This window comes from Thunnus albacares, chromosome 8 (genome assembly GCF_914725855.1).
Source record: "Thunnus albacares chromosome 8, fThuAlb1.1, whole genome shotgun sequence".
In the NCBI taxonomy this organism is placed as follows: domain Eukaryota; kingdom Metazoa; phylum Chordata; class Actinopteri; order Scombriformes; family Scombridae; genus Thunnus; species Thunnus albacares.
Window position 1 is genome coordinate 719,026 of NC_058113.1, and position 21,737 is coordinate 740,762.

At 39.0% G+C, this 21,737-nt stretch overlaps 1 protein-coding gene across 4 annotated transcripts; it reads left to right on the forward strand.

Moving 5' to 3' along the window:
* Positions 1 to 1,736: 1,736 nt before the first annotated feature.
* tcaim (T cell activation inhibitor, mitochondrial) lies at positions 1,737 to 15,306 on the forward strand. Of its 4 annotated transcripts, none has more exons than XM_044359339.1 (11): positions 1,737 to 2,014; positions 3,699 to 3,799; positions 5,315 to 5,447; positions 5,791 to 5,887; positions 5,964 to 6,219; positions 7,108 to 7,230; positions 10,098 to 10,195; positions 11,299 to 11,390; positions 11,479 to 11,711; positions 11,799 to 11,930; positions 13,658 to 15,306. In XM_044359339.1, exons 2-11 carry the CDS (start codon positions 3,765 to 3,767, stop codon positions 13,881 to 13,883), a joined length of 1,425 nt encoding a protein of 474 aa, XP_044215274.1. In that variant the 5' UTR covers positions 1,737 to 2,014; positions 3,699 to 3,764; the 3' UTR covers positions 13,884 to 15,306. The 4 variants fall into 4 exon arrangements, with proteins under 4 accessions (XP_044215274.1, XP_044215275.1, XP_044215273.1 ...); XM_044359338.1 differs by having other exon boundaries at positions 1,740 to 2,014; positions 5,737 to 5,887; XM_044359340.1 differs by lacking the exon at positions 7,108 to 7,230 and having other exon boundaries at positions 5,737 to 5,887.
* The last annotated feature ends 6,431 nt before the right edge of the window (positions 15,307 to 21,737 follow it).

The window sequence follows — 21,737 nt, forward strand, 5'->3', positions numbered from 1 at the left end:
GCAGGCTGTATGCTTAAATAATGAAGCACACAAAGTTTCTGTTCAATTGTTAATGTTTATAAAAACGTTTTTAAATAAAGGAGTGTGTCCTGAATGGGATTTCTGGTTTTGCCATGGTATCAAATTAAGCAATATTACACGCGAGGGTGTGCTTTACCATCATGACACGACACGACAGTGACAGTAAACCGCAAGTATCACTGCAGTGCCAACAATAAGGTAAAGCACACCCTGTCGTGTAATATTGCGATTATACAACATTCACCAATAAAATAAAATATATAAACAAAATGTATTCATATTGTGAGGCAGTTCGCTCTAAAAATAGAGAAACTTTTGCTTGTGTTATCTCCATTTCCATGAAAATACATGGGGTATGACTAAACAATCACTCACATCAGTAGAATCTGATGTAATAAAACCTAGTTAAATACTCTAGCAGGTAGGTCGACCCTTAGTAACAACCTAGCAAAAGAGATGATTTCTAGTCCCTGCTGACTCAGCCAGCCAACTTCAGCTGATGCTTTCTGGAAATCGCGGCATTTCCCAAACTGAATAAATACCTCACACATAAACACAAAACTGCTTTGCTAGCTCAATCTCATTGTAACTAAGATATCCGCTGAAACAAATTATTTTTCCATGGACAGATTTAGCTACTATGTCCGCAAACTTCACAGATGTTTCTAAGCTAGCAGTGCCGTAGCACCAGCTCAGCTGATGGATGATGCCCGAGTGGAAGCTGAGATATACTTTGCTGTGTATGGGGGTGCCAGGTAACGATGAAGAGTGAAGAAGGGTTCGGGTTTTGTGTGTGTGTGAGGGTGTGTGTGTTTAACTCATCCCAGAGTCTCAGAGTTCAATCCACTCGCCAAAGGGTCTGTTTTGTTTTCCCCACAACCCCTAATCAGTTCAGTTTAATCTCTTGTGCTTCTTTACTCTTTGCAGACGGCATACGAACCTCTGCTTCAAACTTCGCGCTCCGGCATCACACCGACAACAACTCCGAATAATAGTTATGCCACAAACTGAAGTTCAGAGGTTTAAACAAGCTTCTTAGAAACAGAAAGACATGAGAGAAAGATTAAAAAAGAGTGAAACTAAAAGTGCAAATGCAACAACTGTTGCTGACAGCAAAACAAACACCACAACCATAAGGTCATGTCTCACTTCGTTCTAAACCCAGACACCACAAACGTACAAAAAACGTACAAAGGAGACATGACTTTTTTTTATCCCTCCCCGTGAGTTTTATTTTATTTTTTTCCCAAGCTTGAGCCCTGGTAGGCCCGTGCGTTAAAACGGCGATGATGCTGATTTCTCCTTGGAGGGCCAAATTCCTGTATGGCCCCTGGCCTCTGAACTGATTGGTTCGGAATATATTTTTGTACCTTTGTTATAATGTTATACTTTTTAAAATATTTCTTTTAGTTGGAATATGAGACCAAGAGTAAACCTGAAACTTTAAAAGAAAACTTCCTCATTTTGGCAAAAAACCAACAGTCTGAACCAAACAGTTCATCAAGTTGGAATGTCAAGTCATATCCTTCTGACTGTCCTGCATGACCGTTAACCACTGAATTAAATGCACAGGATTCTGTGACAATGACAAGCTCTTGAGCGAGACAGACTGCGTGCGTGTGTGCTTGTGTGTGTGTGTGTGTGTGTGTGTGTGTGTAAAGCGCCCCCCTGCGTTGGACATGGATCCATTTTTGTGTTTGGCCAGATCTGCAACCTTTCTACCTATCTTCCAAATTTCATCTTTGTAAATTTGACGGTGTAGGCTGTGGAATCAGTTTTGTTAATGTGGCATATATATATATATAGCAGTGATAATACTTTGAACTCTAAAAACTCCAGCTCTAACTATTGATCCTTCTCCTCACTGCTGGAGTACTGAGTCGTACTCCAGCCCAGGTGGTGGCGGACAAGTGTAGCTCATTTGCCAAAGAAGAGCCAGAGGAAGGAGGAAAACCAACACAGACGCAGCTAACCTGAAGCAGTGGTCCTTACGGTGAGGGCAGAGCCTCGCTGTTTGTTGTCACAGGCCACCTTAATATCTACCATTATTTGTGATTTATTGTAGCTGTGATAGCTAGACAGTAACAGCTCACAACCAAAAGGCATATAATGCTACTACTTAATATGCTAGCGAGAGAAGCTAACTGGAGCCATGTTTTCTTGCTGTCATTGAGTAGAAGTCACACAGCAAACAAAGCTGAAGTACTAGCTAACCTTACTGCAGGGAAGATATGTCTTCTTTTTGTTTGTTTAGTACATAAACTGTAGTTATTATTATATTACATAATTTGGTAGTTGTTTTGATGGTCTGGTGGTGTGTTGCTTTTAGTTGTCATACATGAAAGAGCTTACCATAGCTTACAAAGCAGCTTTACAGAAGTAGCTGCTTTATGCTGTAGTTTAGAATGTGCCAAAGAGCATTACTGATAAACTTTAACACTGATTTCCTGTTGCGGTGTCAGGGGCGTGTACCACGAAGCTTAGTGTTCGCCAGCTATCTTTAGGCATTATGAAGCTGGCTCACTTTTAACCGGGATAAATCACCAAGGTAATTTATGTTGAACAGTCAAGAGGATCACATCACAATTTGTCAGCATCCGTCCACTGACCAGTCGGATCATTGGAAAAACAGAGTCATCATTCTTACAGGATCCTGACATGAACAAAAGTCCTGAGTTTACAATAAAGTGACAGGTAAAAAAAGAGCAATATATATTCAGTAGAATCATTTTACATTTCCCGGCTTTCCATTTCCACTCTGGTTTTAAAACAGAGCTAACAAACGGAGTGATAGTTAATGGCACTAAACACATAATGATGAGTGAAGCTGTATTTCAATTGTGCAAAGTTTCTTTCGTTCCTAAAGGGCTTGCTGACAGTCTCTGTGATTTTACTCTCAGCACAGAATAACATGAGGTGACTTTGTGGTGATATTGGAAATAAAAACTAAATCCTTTGTTGTCTTTTATCAGAAAAATAATCCACACACTGTTAGCTCCCATCATTATAAATGCAACATTTGGGTCAAATAGACCTCATCAGGCACTGACTACCTTTCCTCTCTGTTTTGGCAGCAGAAACAACAACGTCTGACATTACTGTAACTTTTATATAAGCATCACATACTCAGAATAGTTTGTTTATCATCTGACAAAAAAAGCAAAAAATACATATAGATAGGCCTGCTATATACTAAAGACTTGTATAATCACACACTTTTTTTTAAGCTGTAGACTTAATATTTGGGAATTATTTCTCATGTGTCTACATTGTACGACTGTGCTGCCATCATAACCAAAATTTGCCCTAGGTATCACTGTTTCATTTCATATCATATTAAGTACTTCATTCATGGATCTGATGATATTGCCCATAATTAACAATCCCACCTCTTTCATATGAACACACTCCTAGCTGGAAAACCCAGAGTTGACTGAGCTAGTTTCTAGCCAGCTTCCTGATACCTGTTATCAAGGACGGACAATGTTAGGTGAAGTGAAACCAGCCAACCCAAAGAGAGCGAGGCTAAACATAACTTGCTTCGTGGTACAGGCCTCTGGTTATAGTGACCCCTTTCCCAACCACCGGCCTGTTGGGAGGAATACTGCTGAAAGTTGTACTGTCCTGATGACAGATGCTGTGTGACAATTTGGTAAAATCATGTCTTTTGCTATCAGAACTGTTGATGGACTGGCTGCAGAGGTCATGATTTAAGGCTCATCTGTTGACAAACAGCATCAGTAATGTCTGTCAACTCCCTCCTGCGCTGCACCATCAGGTAACACTCATTTGGGATATATGACAGGACTGTGTGCATGGTATTATTGTAGCTGTATCAACTTAAGAACAGCTGAAGCTCACATGAATTCGGTCATCACCGTGGGTCTATTCCAGAAAGCATGTTTAACAAATTCTGAGCCTATCCCTGAACTCTTAGTTGATAAATCCTGAGATGGGAAACTGAGTTTTTGGTTCCAGAACAGATTATCAGAGTCCGTTCAATCAACTCTGACTATGTTCACTCATACTTAAGTGCATGTATTTTGAGTGAAAAAAGCTACAATTAAGCTTCTATGCTACAATTCATCATGGCAACAGGTAAATAAAAGCCTCCATTTTAATCCGGTGGAGGTAGAAGCATTCATGTCTGTGGACTGTGCACTTACTGTATACCTTCAATAAACACAGCAGCAGTGACAGAGGCTGAGTTAGACTGGGGAAAAGTGTCAATAAGTTAACACAATAAAGTTTTATTCAGGGTCGTCCATTAAATTATCATTTACCAGACCTGAATTTCCTTAATGGATGATAAAGTGGTGGAATCTGACTGTGTATTAGGCTGTAGCCTACATTATATTTTAAATATATTTGTTCAGCTTTAGTCTGATGGACAAAACACAGGAGGCAGCAACTGAAGATGAAAAATATAGTTGAAGATAGAAAAAATATAGATCAAACAGGTAAGAGATATTTTACATAGAGACACAATTGTAAGCTCACAGTCTGATCCAGTAATTATGAGTTTGGTGATTTGCAGTTGAAAAAGCATTGAGGTGAAACCTGAGGGTACATTTTTAGAAGTTCATCAGCATTCACTGACTATATTTCAATAAATGTAAATTTAAACAAAATGCTGGTAAAATACATACAGACTACACGCAGCCTAAAAAAAAACTCACTTTCAAACTACATTTATTTGATAGGAATGTTCCATCAGTGTGATTACACCATGAGAAATATAAGATGATTATTCATTGATCATATGTGTCTAAAGTTTCATACAGAACCACATTATGTGCACATTAAACATTTCAATCCAGTTTTGGGTTGAGGTGAACATCCAGGTATATATATGACTGAACAACCTGTGTCCACTTCTTGGATATTCACTGGTGTGATTGTGGGATGTTTTGTCATGTGAAAATAAAATCTACCACCAACTCTTTGGTTTTGTTTGCACTGAGATGGAGGCAGTTCTGCTAGCACTACTGAACAGAGTCCGGTATCAGACTCCTGTATTCACCATCTTCTCTAATAATAAAATGTAGTTGAAGGAGTAGGAGTTCATGTATTGAGCAGTGCTGAAATGATTGACAGAAAATGAATGTACAACAATTTTAATAATGTATTGTACATTTGAAGTAATGTATCAGATATTTTTTAGAGTCAACAATACGTTGAAAAACAAGCAATAGATTAATCAATTATCAAATAATCATTAGTTACAGCCCTAGTTAGTCACTCAACTCTGGACTATAAAAACCCCTTAACTTCCATATCTTTTTCTCTACAGACTGGAGCGGACACATGTGGCCACACATTTAGTGCAGCAGAGAGCTCTGTCAGGTGCAGATGCTGTCAATGCACTCAGACCATTTTACTTTGCAGTCCATCCTGACTTTTTCGGTCAATATCCCAAGGAACGGGTAGGTCTCTCATTGTTTAGTAATTCATAAACACAACCAAATATTATGTTGTGAATCAAACAAATCTGAAGTAATTGAATTGAGACTGTTAACTTTGACTTATGGTCAGACTGACATAAGGTGTTGTAAGGTTGTGTTCAGACAGTAGCACAGTGTGTCCTTGTGTGTGTAGCAACAGGCTCTCATCAACACAGAAGTGTAATGTTTTGCTGGAGGGCCATGCAAGGAATTTGTGGAAGAGGCAGCTTCACCACACCGTGTGTAGAACATTTGATGCTGTGTTTTGCAGGAAGTGAATGAAAATTCATTAAAGAGACTAAATGGCTATTTGGAAAACCTGCAGAAGCCCGGGTCAGGCTCAGTTCAGCCAATGAAGCTCACCTTTTATGTGAGGGACACAAAGGACAGCAGTGATGTATCCCCAGACCTCCTCACCTCAGGTACAGTTTCTGATGATATTGCTCATAATATTCAGAAGGTCTGTTAGGGAATCTTAAACCTCCCATTGGTTTACAGGGTTCCGTTCAGTGAGTTTCACCCTGCACACAAACGATGTTTTGAGCACGGTGATGAATGTGTTGAAGTCCTGCAGCCTGCCCATGGAGCACATGAAGGGACTGAAAGCCAATGCAGAAGCATCTAAACATCCAGCTGAGGCAGGCGTTCCTTTCTACAGACCCATCAAATGGGATAAGAGTTACTACACCTTCACTGGCTTCAGAGACCCTGAGCAGGAGCTGCAGCAGGCCAAGAGAGTAGAGCCTACACTCAAGTTAGTAACAGTGCAGTGTTTTCCCTAGGTTGACTACTTTGGCCTGGTGGGTGGGTGAACTGCGGTATTTATTAACTGACACACTGTAACCCGTACTGTATTTACTGCCAGATTGATAACTTACTGTTAACCTTTTCCTCTGGTCAACTTGCATTCACCGTCACTTTTCTGCCGCTTGCTGTCTCATTTAACCACTCACTCGCTTATGCACTGCCCTATTCCTTAAAAGGAGCTACACTACCAGGAGTTTTCCAGGCATCGACACAGACATAGACTCATGTTTCAAAACATTGCTGCTCAGAGGCTCCCAAACACTATTGATTTCTGAGTGAATAGGTATTTAGTGTTATTTTTGGCATTTAAAAAAAAATTTTTGGCCTGGCGGCCCACCAGGCCTGTACAGTTACAGGAGAAACACTGCACTGGACCTCAGCTCTGTATCACAACACAATTACAACTCAGTTACAACTGAACATCAGTACTTTTTGGTACAGATGGAAATATCATACATTGTAAGAAACAGTTCAGCACATAACTACCCTCTAGAACCACAAACTGTTGTTTTTACTTTTAGTTTGGTGTACAGATTAAACAAACAAGTCAAAACATGTTCACTAGTGAGATTTAGAGATGTTGGTAGGTGTATTTTTTTAACATTTATTGATAATGAGAAGTAAAGTAACCAGATCTAGTAAGCAGTAAGGCCTAGTATGCCATTAGTGAATGGTAAATCCCTGAGTGCCCACCAAATTTCACAAATTCATTTGAATCAAATGAACTTTGGCATAAGAGGGATAGATCATTGACAAACTCCAAAGAGGAGTAGGAAATATGAAGTACATTTTCAAGTTATTTCATGTGTGAGTTGTTTTATTTTGTCTTTGTCAGTTTGTGGCTAAGAAACAACGAGCCTGAGGCAACGAAGAAGCATAGTGCTAGTCTCCCTCGGAGAGAAGAGTTACACAGACTGAAGAAGGAACTAGGCCTCAAATTTCACCTGGCTGACATCAGGTACACTCACCACTACTGCGTCCCTCCAACACTTATGGCAGAAAGACACAGCAAGCACTTTGAAATGCTGCTCTCACTGCTATTGCTGTTTCTGCTATTACAATGATACAGATCAGTAAAGGAGTTGCACCTGATCAGAGAGTTGTAAAGTAATAAGCTCCAAGTTACATTGTTTACAAGAAACATATGAGAGGTGTAATTGGTTAAATTTTGCACGATTTCCCAGGTCGTAGTTCATTTGTTTGACATTTGCCCTCTGCACTACCTGTGCATGAAGACCTAGTTGGTGCTTTCTCTGTGTTTCCACCTTCAGTACATAACACACACCTGCTACCTGAGTCTAGTCACCTGTCTGACGGCATCTGATCAGCCTTGCTCCCTGCAAAATAATCACAACTTCTCATTTCCAACATCCTGGCTCTTTAGTTTAGAGAGTGAGCAGTCAGAAGTCATTGAGGATTTGAATGTCAGAATAATAAATTTAATATCAGTTCTTATGGGCAGTGAGACTGATTATGGAAGTTTTTATTGGACTTCAGTAGTTGTAAACCACAGAAGACAATCCACAAATGTGTACCATGATCCAAAAATATTTCACTATCCACAAACATGTATTTTTTTATTTGTGTTGTGTAAAGTCACATCCTCAAAAATACAGAGCGATTTGCAAATATGCATAACTTACTCTGTAAACACATATTTTAATTTGAGATAAAAATGATAAAGGTTTTACAAATGTAAATAGTTTCACCACAAAAATACATTTTAAGTGATATTTACGCATTTGTGGATGCATTTGTACATGTGCATTTGTGCATCACTTCCTGTCAGTATGTGGGCCACATGACATTTGTGACTTCCCTCCTGTTTGCTTGCGGATTTTTGTCCAATTGGTATTGCAGCAGATCAGTCTATGGGACAAATGTTTGAAAGCTAATACCTCAAAAACTAAAAGTGCAAAATTATTCATACTTCATGTAGAGGTGTCCCTTGTGTAAATGCTCAACATATCAAAACACAGTGCTAATAGTGCCACCATGTGGTCAGTTATTAGGTGTTTTATGTTTTGGACCCCCAACAAATCTTATTAGCTTGTTTTTGGATGTTGGTTACCATTTGTCTGTAATTGGTTACCAAACTTTTGAAGGCCTGATGCACTGCAGGCTATAACTTGTCAATACTGAATTGGATTGCAACCAAATTTGTGAATGTTGTACATACAGCCACATTGCACGAGTGTGTGACATTTGATACAGTTCTATCCATAGGGGGCACTACTAGTAGAAACTTGCAGCAGCAGCAGTAGCAGCAGTTGGCAGCAGCAGCAGCAGCTAACAGCCTGTTGCTTTCACATGCATCTTCTTCACAAAACGCAAATATTCTAGTTACTACTTAAGTTACACTGTATACATTTATTTATGTTTATTATTTTACACTTTCCTGTCAGAGTTGTTAAAGAAAGATTTGTAAAAGTATATGAAAATCATAGTAGTTATGTGTTCTATAAAGCCCACTCAGGAATACTGCATTTCAATTAACTTATAACATACTGTGATGTAAAATGATTAAAGCACTAATGCACTTTTTGTTCACTCTTTGGTATTAACATATGTTGTGTTATATCTAACATATACACACTATTAATAAACATATTAAATTGCAACTTGAATACTATCCTACTGCATATTGAATTACTTTTTATAAGTGCAAATACAATAAATTCAAAGTGTACTACTATTGTATTTATTAACATTATACTTAGTAAAATAAATAGTTGTATTACACACACTGGTATTGGATGTCAAGAGTATTTAAAGAAAGATTTATAAAAGTATACTAAGTACATTTTCACATGTATTCCATAAAGCCCACTTCAGAATACTGCATTCCAGTGTACTTATAGCATACTTTTATGTAAAATGATTAAAGTGTGCTTAAAGGTGTTGCAATTGTTGTACACTTTTGGTATTAAAAAGTAATACACTTTTTAATGAATACATTGTAGTACAACTATAAAGGTACTGCATATTAATGTACTTAGAGTATTTAAAACAACTTGGTTAAAGTACACTATGACAGTACAGCAAAACAGAAATTTGATACAAAAAGTAATAGTGTGTGTTAAATGTACTCAGTGCTGTTCTTTTAAATTTTAAGTACACTTAAGTGTATTTTATTTTAACTCGGGAATTAGGTCAACTCTGGTCAAAGCAGCATGCAGGTGGGTGTGTGTGCAATACAAGCACAAAAAAAATTATATTTATTTTTTATTGCTGAAGCCAGGCTGCTGTCCTTGTTTTCTCCTGTTGTATGGATGCGGACGCTAGGTAGACTATTATTTTAGCCTTTTTCCAGTGCAGATTGTAGTTGTAGTTGTAGTGTGAGGGAATGTCTCCACCTGCAGGTGTAGCTAGTGACTGCACCTCACATTTGTGGATTGTTTCTACAGATCAGCTTTGGTACAAATTGGACAAAAATCCAATTCAAACAAACAGGACAGAAGTCACAAATGTCAGATTTCCCACAGACTGACAGGAAGCTATCCACAATTGTGCAAAACCAGTTTCAAATGCACAAATGGATCCACAAATGCATAAATGTTTACAGAGTAAGTTACAAGTATTTGCATATGGCTCAGTATTTTTGTGGATATGACTTTACACAACACAAATAAAAAATACATGTTGGTGGATAGTTAAATATTTGTGGATCATGGTATACATTTGTGGATTGTCTTCTGTGGGTTACAACTATTAAAGTCCAATAAAAACTTCCATAACTGATAAGAATGAATTGAATGTTGTGCATGAAGCAATACAAATTTCAGTATGTGTTAACATGATGATGACATCAGTTGTGTTGTGCAGGTGGCAGCGCAGCTGGGGAGTGGCCCACAGGTGCTGTCAGCTTCAGAGTCTGAGCCGGCTGTCTCAGCAGAACCCTGAGGCCCTGAACAACCTACAAGGTAAAGAGTCTCACTGAGGACAGCTGATAAGCCAAATCTCTGCAGTCAGTCTTTCTATGTGGACAAGATCATAGCATGTGATTAAAGCAGTGGTTCTCCAGGTCCTGCATATTTTCCATCTCTACACCTTATCAGGTGTTAGGTGTTCAGCCAATCAAGAGCTAAATAAAATGGTAAATGGACTGTACTTTTATAGCGCCTTTCTAGTCTTCCGACCGCTCAAAGCGCTTTTACACTACAAATCACATTCACTCATTCACACACATTCATACACTGAATGGGTACAGGGGCTACCATGCAAGGTCCCAACCTGCCCATCAGAGGAAACTAACCATTCACACACATTCATACACTGATGGCACAGCCATCAGGAGCAATTTGGGGTTAAGTATCTTGCCCAAGGACACATTGACATCAAACCGCCGATCTACTGATTAGTGGACGACTCGCTCTACCTCCTGAGCCACAGCCACCCCAAATAAATAACACATCAGTCTGTAAAGGTATGGTCACATGGGATTAATATTCATCACATCTCTCCTTAATTTGAAGATCATACAACTGAAGAATTCAAGGATGCATGTTTTGTTTTGGTGTGATCTCCTGGGATGCTTCTTATTTGTCAAAAGTGACTCCTTGTTTTCCTTCACACAGTCCCCTCCATTGAAGACACAGCATGGCAGGATCAGATCAGAGTGGATACATTTAAAGGAACTAAAATTGTGTTTCTTCTATCACATGCATTCCTATATATTATCTCTAAATAAGAATGCATGTCCAATTCTGTTGAAATTTGTGCTGCACACAAAAACTGCTTTCTCTTGGTTACTTGTAATGAAGTCCATGTTTGACTAGGCTTATGTAACCAGACCAGAAAGAAGACTTTCTGATTCAAACTTTTACTCTCTAATACCTGCTAGGTGATGTCAATTGAGTAGTTTTCCTAGATCTATTTTTTTTTTTTAATTTTAAGTCCCATGGACGACTTTCTTGTACTGCTTTCACTTATTGAGTGCTTCTACCCAAGACCAGTAGACAGACTTATGTAGATGTGTAAAATTGATGAACTTCCTTTTTAACCTGCTCCTCTACCTTCCCTCCAGGACACATTGTTGTGTTTAGTGACCAGTCAGGGATGAACGCTTCAGGACACGTCATGCTGGGAACCATGGATGTTCATCATCAGTGGACCAAAGTAATGCAGCTGCAGTTCTCCTGCTGTCACATGTTCTCTGCATGTTTCCTCTTTGTTTCCTGACCTCCTCTGCCTGTGTGTCTCCCAGCTGTTTGAGCAGCTTCCCAGCTATCGTAGCCTGCAGCAGCAGACAGAGTGGCTGAAGGAGAGGATCAGCCTCCTCCTTGGTGGGACTCAGGTAGTCCACGTGGAGAGGCTGGGACCAGTCCAGCCCATCGCTGAACATTACAGCACCCTCAACACCTTCCACAAGAGTCTGTTGTCCCGACGGCTTCGTCTGCACCCCAGGAGCCTGCAGGGGCTCACCATGATGTTGGAGAAGTACGCTGTCACACACCATCAACACCTAAAACACACGACTCTTTGCTGTTTCAGTAACGAAGACATGATTTGTCGTTTGTGTCACAGTGACCGCTCTTCCCCCAGTCTTCATGAGATGGGCCACTTCATTATCCCCACCAACTGTGACCCTCCCAAGCTGCAGGCCTTCCTCCAGAGCCATGCCCCCAAAGCCAGACAACGCACCCACCGCAAAAACCAGTGAGTCACACAAACCACTTTATTTATGGTATAAAGCTTGAGAGCTCTCCTGAGATTTCGTCTGCAAATCAGGTGATCTTGTATGAGACACGGTTTGTCATGGCTCTGATCAGTCTATTTACCCATATCAGAAGCGTGACAAGTGACATCACACCCTTTTTCAGGGAATGTGGAGAAATTCCATCGATTCGAAGTATAATGTGACCATGCCTTATTTGATTCTAAGATGCAGCCCAATGCTGACATGGATGATTCTGCATCAATTCACAAATGTCAAAAATTGATTTTCTAAGTGTTTGTGAATAACGTGATGTTGACGGAACGAAAAGGCAAAACAGTCTACAGTGCACACACTCTAGAGTTCATTTTCACAAAAGGGAGCGGTTGCAAACATTTTTGATTTAATAAGTATATAATTACCTTTGTTAGACAAACGTGAAGTATATTGTGAACTTTCAACGCCATCACTCAGAGACTAACATTAGCGGAGCGGAGCAGTGAACTCCAGCAGTAACAAATGAGACTGGCTGACCAACACACACTGCAGCACAAACAACTTAAAGTTCAGTTTGTTTGTTTCTCAGTTTGTTTCACCTCAAAAACCCTGCACCCACTCAGCGTGTTGGACAGCTATTCCTGGACAGCTATGCCTATCCAACACACAGCAGAGAAGCTGCTCTCCACTGCTAGAGACATGACGTTAATAACACCATAGTGGAGCTCTCTGCCTCCCCCTCAGTTTTTTATACTCATATAGGCAGGATATTGTAGAGAGATGCTTTCACATTAATAAATCAATTAATTCATGCAGTTAACATTTTTAATAAAAAGGCTGTGGACCATTTATCTTATCTGCCAGTTATGTTTCAATTTGTATTTCAGTGGATTAAGGACACCAGTGAATGGTTACTGGAGCAAGAGACTGAAAATAGCCTACCCCCCCCATCCCTTTTCTAGAATCGATTCTGAATTGAATTGAACACAAAGAATCGGAATTGAATCAAATTGTGAGATTCTCAAAGATTCCCACCCTGATACAATCTTGACTTATGTCCATAATCCTTCAGAATAAAAGCCTCATTCCTGTTAGCATTAATCTAGGGAGCAGAGTGTTCTGTACTGCCACTGGTAGTTGGAGGATGTAGAAGACAACAGTTTTATTCAGTTGTATCTCTGTAATATATCAGCTGGTCACAGCAAACTGCTGCTGAGCATCATGTGAGAAAGTGAGTGAGAAGAGATCCTGCACCATCTTTGATTTCACATGGTTCCACTATGGGTTTGACCTTTCTTGAGCTGAGTAAATTTATTTTTATTTTTAATTTGCACTGCTGAGGTCTTTTCCCCCACCTTAAATGTTGATAAGAATATTGCTAATCATGAGGTGAGTTTGGAACTTTCTTCCCATTACAAATTCTAAGAGCCACTGAGTTCCAGAAGATTATTATCCAGTACCATCATACTACATACATATCACGGTATTTGGTATTTGGTTAGTATTCAGTGCTTTCAGTTGGTTTCACAATCAAATGCCACATTACCAGACTTTCAAACCATGTAAATATTTTGTGATGGAACACAAAAGAGAAGGAGTGCAAAAGAGGCCATTGTATTGAAATGCTGTCTGACGAACATTGCTCAGATTGTCCTGTTGTCTGTATTATATTTGTCCCATAGTAAACCACAGCTCATATTTGTTATTGTCTCATACTTCTTTGTGTGTCCAGGCTGGAGGCTGAGGAGGAGGCTGTGATCAAGCTGTGTCTCCACAGTCTGTCTCTGAGGAGTCTGTCCAAGGAGCCCAGTGTCAGCTCCAGCCAGATGATCCTGTGCTGTAAAAGGCTGGTTGAACAGCGCTCGCCCCTCATGCAGGGCCTCCACATCTGTGTTTCTCACTTCTACTCAGTCATGCAGGATGGGGACCTGTGTGTCCCCTGGGACTGGAAGAGCTGAGCCCAAGTGTTGGAAATAAGTATTTTTAGCACGTCTGGGCAGCATATAGACATGTTTAACAGGATCATTTGTTAGATATCAGGAAAGAAGCCAAAGAAGAGGAAAAACTGGATGCACATCAGAGATCAGTGGTTCCCAACCTGGGGTTCAGGCAAGATGGTAGGCAAAATGACTCACAAGAAAGAGAAAAAGAATATCTTCTGAAATATTGGAGACTTTGACCTCTTCAGGAATTAAATATGAAAGTCTGAGAACCAAATAGTGTTTGGTTGAACTGCACATATGGAACCTGTGGTAAGGGATGTGGGTAGACATTGCTTGGCTGTGAAGGGCCCAAAAAGCCAAAAAGGTTGGGAACCAGTGGCAGAAGTGCAATATGACTGAAGCTTTTTGATTTGACATGTGCGTGGTTTGAGAAAGTCAGTATTATTTATTGCTGTGAGGAGAGCACTAAGAAAGAATTGAAAGATGGTTCTGATGATGGTTCTGTTAAAGGCACAATCTGTGAGCTAAATGTAAACTAAAACCAGTTCAATTCAATACAGAGCTGATTGACAGGCTAACAGTAGACAACAGTGCAGTCGAAAGGGCTCAGTATGCTTTAAATGAAGTAGTTAGTCTGCCCACATCTAAAGATATAACTTAAATATGGCCTGAATGGCCACACTAAACGGCAGGGTGAAAAGCCTGCCCACAGCACAGTGTTAATCTCACCTCAAAGACATTCATGTTGCGGCACTTGTGTTCACATGAAAAGTGATAGAAGAAGTTGTGTTAAGAATGAAAAAAGAGAGCTTGAGAGAGAAGTTCAAACCCAGCCTACTTTCTTTCCTAAACACACCTGACCAATCACTGCAAAGAGTGAGTATGGTTGTCTGTTTCAGAGTTACAAAAATTGTCATTTCTGAACAGAACAGTGTGACAATCCTACAAGCACTTAATTTGAAGCATACTGATGCCCTTAAGTTCCCTGTCTTGCTACTGTAGTGGTATAAAATGCAGATTTTTCATGCAGAAGTCAAACTCTAGTATGTGTATATTTATAGTATATATACAAATATAACTGTAGCTGATGTGGTCAGAAACTGACTGAGAAAAGACTTATTACTTCACCAGACAATTCACAAACATTAACAAAGACTCTCCTACAGTGTTCTACTACAAGTTGGATTCAGTCCCTGATACCTTTGTGTCATATTACTTTTTTCATATGGACTAACCAGGACTGTGTGATCCAGAATGTGGACTAAGATATGTGTTGAGTTGCTTCACTGAATGGCTGTTTGATACACAACAGTATTTAACATGTGAGATACTGTAATAAAGTGTGGACACATCCACTTACTGTTTGAACTATTTTTGTAAAGGTACCATGGCTGTGTAACAGATGATTCTTATCAAATAAAACTAATTTCAGACTGGACTGTGTGTGTGTGGTTAATTAAATACATTCCCTGATTCTGACACACTCCCCAGACTTTCCTCTGGTTCACTATGAACATTTGATCCACAGATTTTCAAAATATTGACTGACCTAGGAGGACATTTGGATTTGGGGTGTAAGTGGGCACCCTTCGGTCCCAAATTTCTTTGACAGTATTGAATGTCATCTAAGAACGCAGCAAGATAGTCCTTTTTATGGTTATTAACAGTAAATTTGGCAAAGGGACCATAGTGACAAATGAAACTCTGCCTTCTTGGAAATTTGTAGGGAGCCTAAGTGTCAGTGCACTGAGATAAACTAAGGCTAAAAATGTCTGAGTATCTGGATAGTTCACTGGCTTCTGAACTGTGAGCTACATTGAGATGCTTCCAAAATACTGATGACTTCAACTCAGGGCACGTGCATCTGAATTTCCACTAGAGCCCTGACCTGGGCCTCGTTCTTCACACATAACCAAATTACCAGATTTGAATATCGATCTGACGTGTGTGGATCTTTTGGATGGAATCATCAGTCTTCATCAAATGTGCAAGCTCAGTGTGTTATCACTTCATTCCTTACCTACATAATTGTGTTTTAATAAGATTAGAAGAAAAGAAAAAAAATATTTAACAGAAAAAATGTATTGATTTTGCAATTATTGTTATTTTCTACATATTTCCCCACTGCAGTGGTGTTGGGCAGCATATGTATCATGTATAAACCTAGATTGAAACACTATTACTTTTAGTTCAATTTCCTTGATTATTTAAAATTGAGCTTCTTTAATCTGATTTTCGCAGTAATGTTTAATCCACTTTAAATTGTTAATCGTGCAGTCTCAGTAAAAATGTGCTGCTTGTAGCAGGCCAGTCATTAGTACAATCATATGAGAAGTGATGATTCTCTGCTCATGTTGCTGTTATTCCTAAATACCAGAGGCCTTTTACTACTATAAAGATAATTAATCCAAGGATAATGTAAGGATTAGTTATGCTGCACTTGAAGATCTGAGCCCTGATCACTGAACTTGAACACTCTTCCTGGATATTCACATTCCCATTCACACACCAAACCCCAGAAAAATAAGATTTATTGTTGGCTGGACCACAACAGCAGGGCCAGCCCTGCACAAATGTCTGTCTGTCACTGACTCACTGACTGACTGGGTGATGAAGTTACGCCATTGGTTGGCCGAAGGCAGCTGAAGCCCACTTTGGCCGAAGGCTGCCAAAGGTAAGTATCCCTTGCATTTTGCACCAACCGACAGCAAGCAGTAATGGCAGAGATTAAGCTGTTGTTATTTTTGCTGAAAGACTGTTAATATTTCACTTTATTAAGTTTTAATATTTTTCAGGCAAGAATAGGCTGTGGCTCAGGAGGTAGAGCGGGTCGTCCACAAATCAGAAGATCGGCAGTTTGATTCCCAGCTCCACAGTAGTGTGACATTTACGTGAGAAGAGAGGATCTGTGTGTCATTTTACTGTAGATTGCTGCACGTTACATGTGTCTAGTATCTTTTAAAAATAAAGCACTTCCATGTTTATGGTAAATAAAATAAAAGCGATATAACAACATGAAACACACTGTATTGGGGTCATTTACACTTAGCATTAATGATTAAAATTAGTTACTGCATTAAAACTATTTTTGGGTTGTGGTAAGTGAAATAATATATAAAACATTTTTTAAAAAAGCCCAAATCTCAACTCAATCCTTCTTACAACAGCACCACATAGTCTACATCCAAACTGTGGTGCAATGTATTTTAAATATTTTTTTTGTTTTTATGTGTACAGCACCTTGTGTTACAACTACTGTATGAGAAGTGCTATACAAATAACGAGACTTGAACTTACATAAAACCAAACATTTTAAAAAATGCTGCGATGTTCATGTCTGATGGTAACCAGGAGATGTACAAATTAAAAGCCCTCTAGCATTTCAGACACAGTCCAGCCATATACTAGGTTTTTTTGATAAATGGTAGTCCTGAAGATTTTTTTTAGCCCCGAATAATTCCCCAACAAAGCAGTTTGTCACTAAAGAAGACGGCAGTGTTTTAATTCTGTATCTTCAGTGAAGGGAATGGAGGCAAGACCAGTTGGAGAGGGTTTACAGGAAAATATGTGGCAATACTCGAGTTTTATTGGCCGGCAGGTTTCTGTCAATTCTGCAGTTGATGAGGTTACTATGCCAAACACTAGCTCACACGGTCAGTGTGATGAAAAAATTGATATGCAAAGATTTTTTACCAGTAAAGGGGTTGATGCTGAAGCAGTGGCACAAACATCCTCTAATGCTGAGCCAGGAAAACAAGATGTGTAAATTTCTGTATGAGTTCCATGTTATATGAACATGATATGAGCAGAGCAAAAGTTACATACAACTAACATACTTTGCATTGCACTGTAGCCTGCTAAAATGGTAGCAATGATAGCTTATTTGTGCCTCCCCTTGGCTGGTGACACCAAACTAGCCATGTCTCGTGACTGCGGTTACTTGAGCTGCCGAGTGCAAAACTATGGTAAAGTGAGCTGCCATCTGAATTTCATTGAAAGTAATGTTACACTCTGAGCGAGGCAAAGGTCCTGAGGGGTGCATATAAGTGTTTTCTTTCATGTTCTTTCTGTGTTCTTTTATGAACATAATGCTGACACTGGTTTGCATTGTACTTTTTCCTCATGTTTGATCTGTTGTAAGTTTTATTTTTCCAATAGATATCAGATATATCCTAAAGATTGCTGTTCCTGATGCCCTCATTCAGGGCACCCGGCTTTTGTAGGTGTTTTTAATTCTATGTGTAAAGAAAGTGTCAAACGTATATTCCATGGCAGATAGTCCCGGTGTTATGGGTGGACCCTGGGGGGCCAGGCCTTTTAGTGTGGCACAATGACAATTATAAAATAAGAAGATAGACTACAGCTGTACTGCCAACTTTTGGGCTACGTTTTGTTTCCCACATTAAAAGAAAACGTAAATGGTTGGCATAGATAATAAATACACTGATTGACTGATTAAAGTACAATTGACCACAACGCCTTCTGCTGAAAGTTGCTGGTTAACAGTTAATCGTGTTGCTACTAATTTAGCTGAGCTGATAACATTAGTCAGTTTAAAAAGGGAGAGAGGTGTCAGATTAAACTCGGAAATAAACACTGAATCTAAAGCCCCTTCACGCATGCAATCGATCCCTGAAATGTTAAGGAACATTTCCTGCATAGGGTCATGTGGAAAAAATGCTGGCACAGCTGTGTTGTGAATGAAATCAGTAACATTGCAGGGACAAGCACGTAAATGGTAACGTCCATCTGACGAAAGACACTTTCACTTGGAGTGAGCGAACCAATCATAAGACATGACGTGTGGGTGACGTACAGCGAGTTGGGCAGTGCTTGGTTTTTATGTCTTATTTATTTTATTGGGACCATGTATAGTTTTAAACATAAATGTTACCATTTGATGTACTGTACACGAGTTAGCTTATAGCTAATTTTCATCTGCAGTCCCTTCAGCAGGTCACAATTAAAACTTATAACAGCACAATAACAAACAGTACAAAGCAAAAAACACAGGACACATAATACAAAATACAAAACTACACACAATAACACATCACATACACCCACAATGTCAACTAGAAATTAATAATGTAAGCTTGTCAAAAGATTATTTGCGTTCATGAGAAGACCATGAGTCTGTCTAAAACTTGCTAAGTTGTACTTTATGTTTTTAACTGTTTTTTAAACATGTTTCTTAAAGTTCAAATTTGGATTCAGTGTCACACCAAGATATTTAAAATCAGTGACTATGTCAATCCTTTCACCTTTGATGAGAATATCAGCGTTAGGTTATACCATGGTTTTAGAGAAAAGTACCTTTTGTCTTGTTTACATTTACATTCAGACAGCCAATGTGTGAGCCAATGTGTGATCTTTTCCAATACAATTTTTAGCTTAGAAGCTGCTAACTCAGCTGTTTTTGCATTTGTGTACACAACAGTGTCATCTGCATACATTTGCCTTTTTACATCATGACACTGTTGAGGAAGATCATTAATATATAGGCTAAATAATAGAGGACCTAACACTGACCCTAGTGGAACACACATTGTGCACTTCATGTTACTGGACAGTGTGTCCCAAACTTTAACACATTGTATCCTATTAGATAAAAGCAGAGTTTTGATATTAAAACATTATGATTGACTGTGCCGAATGATTTACACAGATCTAAAAATAAAGCACCAACTACTCCTCCTTTATCAAGTCTTGATTTAATTTGCTCTATTAAGTGCGAGGTAGCAGTTCCAGTGGAATGATTTGCTTTAAGGCCAAATTGCATACAATGTAGACCAAAATTGCTTGTATTAAGAAATGTTGTCAGTTGTTTAATGAGAACTTTCTCAGCAACCTTTGAGAGTACTGGCAGTATACTTATTGGTCTGTAGCTACTGGCTTCAAGGCGGTCTCCAGATTTAAAAATAGGTGTGACAATGGCACATTTACAGTCATCAGGAAAGGAGCTGTGTTTAAAAGAGAAGTTAAATACATGAGGAATGGGAGGAGTTAAAATATTTTTGTGTGATTTAACAAACATGGTGTCAAATTGGAAAGCATCTTGACTTTTAGAGCTTTTCAAGGAGCTGATGATTTTATTTACTTGTACCTCATTAGTTTCTACCAGCTTGAAAACCTGGTGTGTAGCATCTATAGGAACAATATCCTGTTTCCTTTTCGTAAATTTATTTCTTATCTCATATGCAGACTCAAGAAAAAAAATATTAAAGACAGAAGAAACAGCAGGATGATCTTCAATTAACTTTCCCTGTACTTTGACTTTAAAATCTCCTAAAAATGTTGGCTCCCTCCTTGTGAGATTATCAATGTTTTTCTAGATCAATTTACTGTTGCCTTTTGCCTCATTCAAAATATTGAGATAAAATGAGATTTATCTTCTCTTAGCTCTTGGATAACTTTGTTCCTTAAACCTTTATAAATCAGCATGTCAGTGTCCCTTTTAGTTTTAATTGCCTTCCTTAGTGCAGCATCTCTAGATTTTTGTTTTTATTTTTAGATTTTATCTGTATCCTCACATTAAATCCTTCCCTCACAGGGTTGATTCTGTGAGTAAAGATCACAGCCATAGTCCACATTATCAGAGAACAGTACATCATCCCAGTTCAAGCTGTTAATTTCACTGACAGATTCTTCTTGCTTAGCTCTGGGTATGCATTGACGGACCATTGTCTTGGTTGCCGTGGTCTTAAATCTATTTTTAGTCAGTTTTCTTGCACATAGGGTTAGGTCATGATCTGATAAGCCAGTGATTAAATTATAACTTTTAGTTATTCTTTCTGGTTTGTTAGTAAATATCAGATCAATTTGTGTACAGGAGCACTTTAGACTTTTGGAATTTCTCTATGATCATTTTTAGTTTTTTGGCCTGTCTGTTTTTAACACAGCAGCCACGTCACAAACCTTCTCATATTACGGCTAAACAGTGCACAAAAATATATTTCTGAAAACATTTGAGGTAAGAAATAGGCAGTGCAGTAACATAATCTTGATTCATATTTGATAAGGACTATTCTGCCCTTTGTTTGAGTGCAAGTAGTTTTTTGTGTTCTGCAGTGCCCCCTCCTGATCATTCAACAGAAGTAGATACAAAACAGGAAGTTTCCTCCAGAGCTAACCAGACAGAGTAGAGAGCTCATGTGTCGGCATCTGCTGCAGCTATTTATTTTCAACATTGTTGCCTTGGACACTATTTGTCCGTGAGTATTATGTGTTAGCAATTCTTTACACTATATGCATCATATATTTGCTGTGTATTTGTTTTGAGGTGACTAAATTGATGACTAGCATAGCTGCAACCTGTTAGCTGACCTGTTTTGCTTAGTGACACAGCATTTTTATTTCTTACATAGTTATGTCAGTGTAAGGAATATTGTTCAGATTCTGATTTCTGTTTGCATTTGTGCTTTGTTGCAGTTTTACAGTAAATGTGGATCTTCATTAAACGTGCAAGAAAAGTTACGCCTTGTGTTTATTGGAGGACTGCAGACTGTTGGCTAACTGTCTAGCTTTGGATAAAGACTACTCATTGCGAGGACAGTATAGTAAAAGGACAAGAGCACAGCGGGCACAATTAAACAAGATAACACAGTATGCAGCAACAATGAGTCTACGGTCAGGCAAACAGTATCAGCCAGCCCCTCAGCAACAGGAAGAGGGAGGGGAAAAGCAGCAAGAATCTTATCAAAGTGCTGATGCCCACTCAAAGTCAGCACATTCACAGTCGTCAAGGCGGTCAAGTCGAGCCTCCTCAGCCAGTTCTTCAGCATTAAAAGCTCGTGCCAAAGCGGAGGCTGCCCGTGCTCAGCTTACTTATGCACAAAAGGAGGCTAGCATCATGAAACAGAAAGCCGA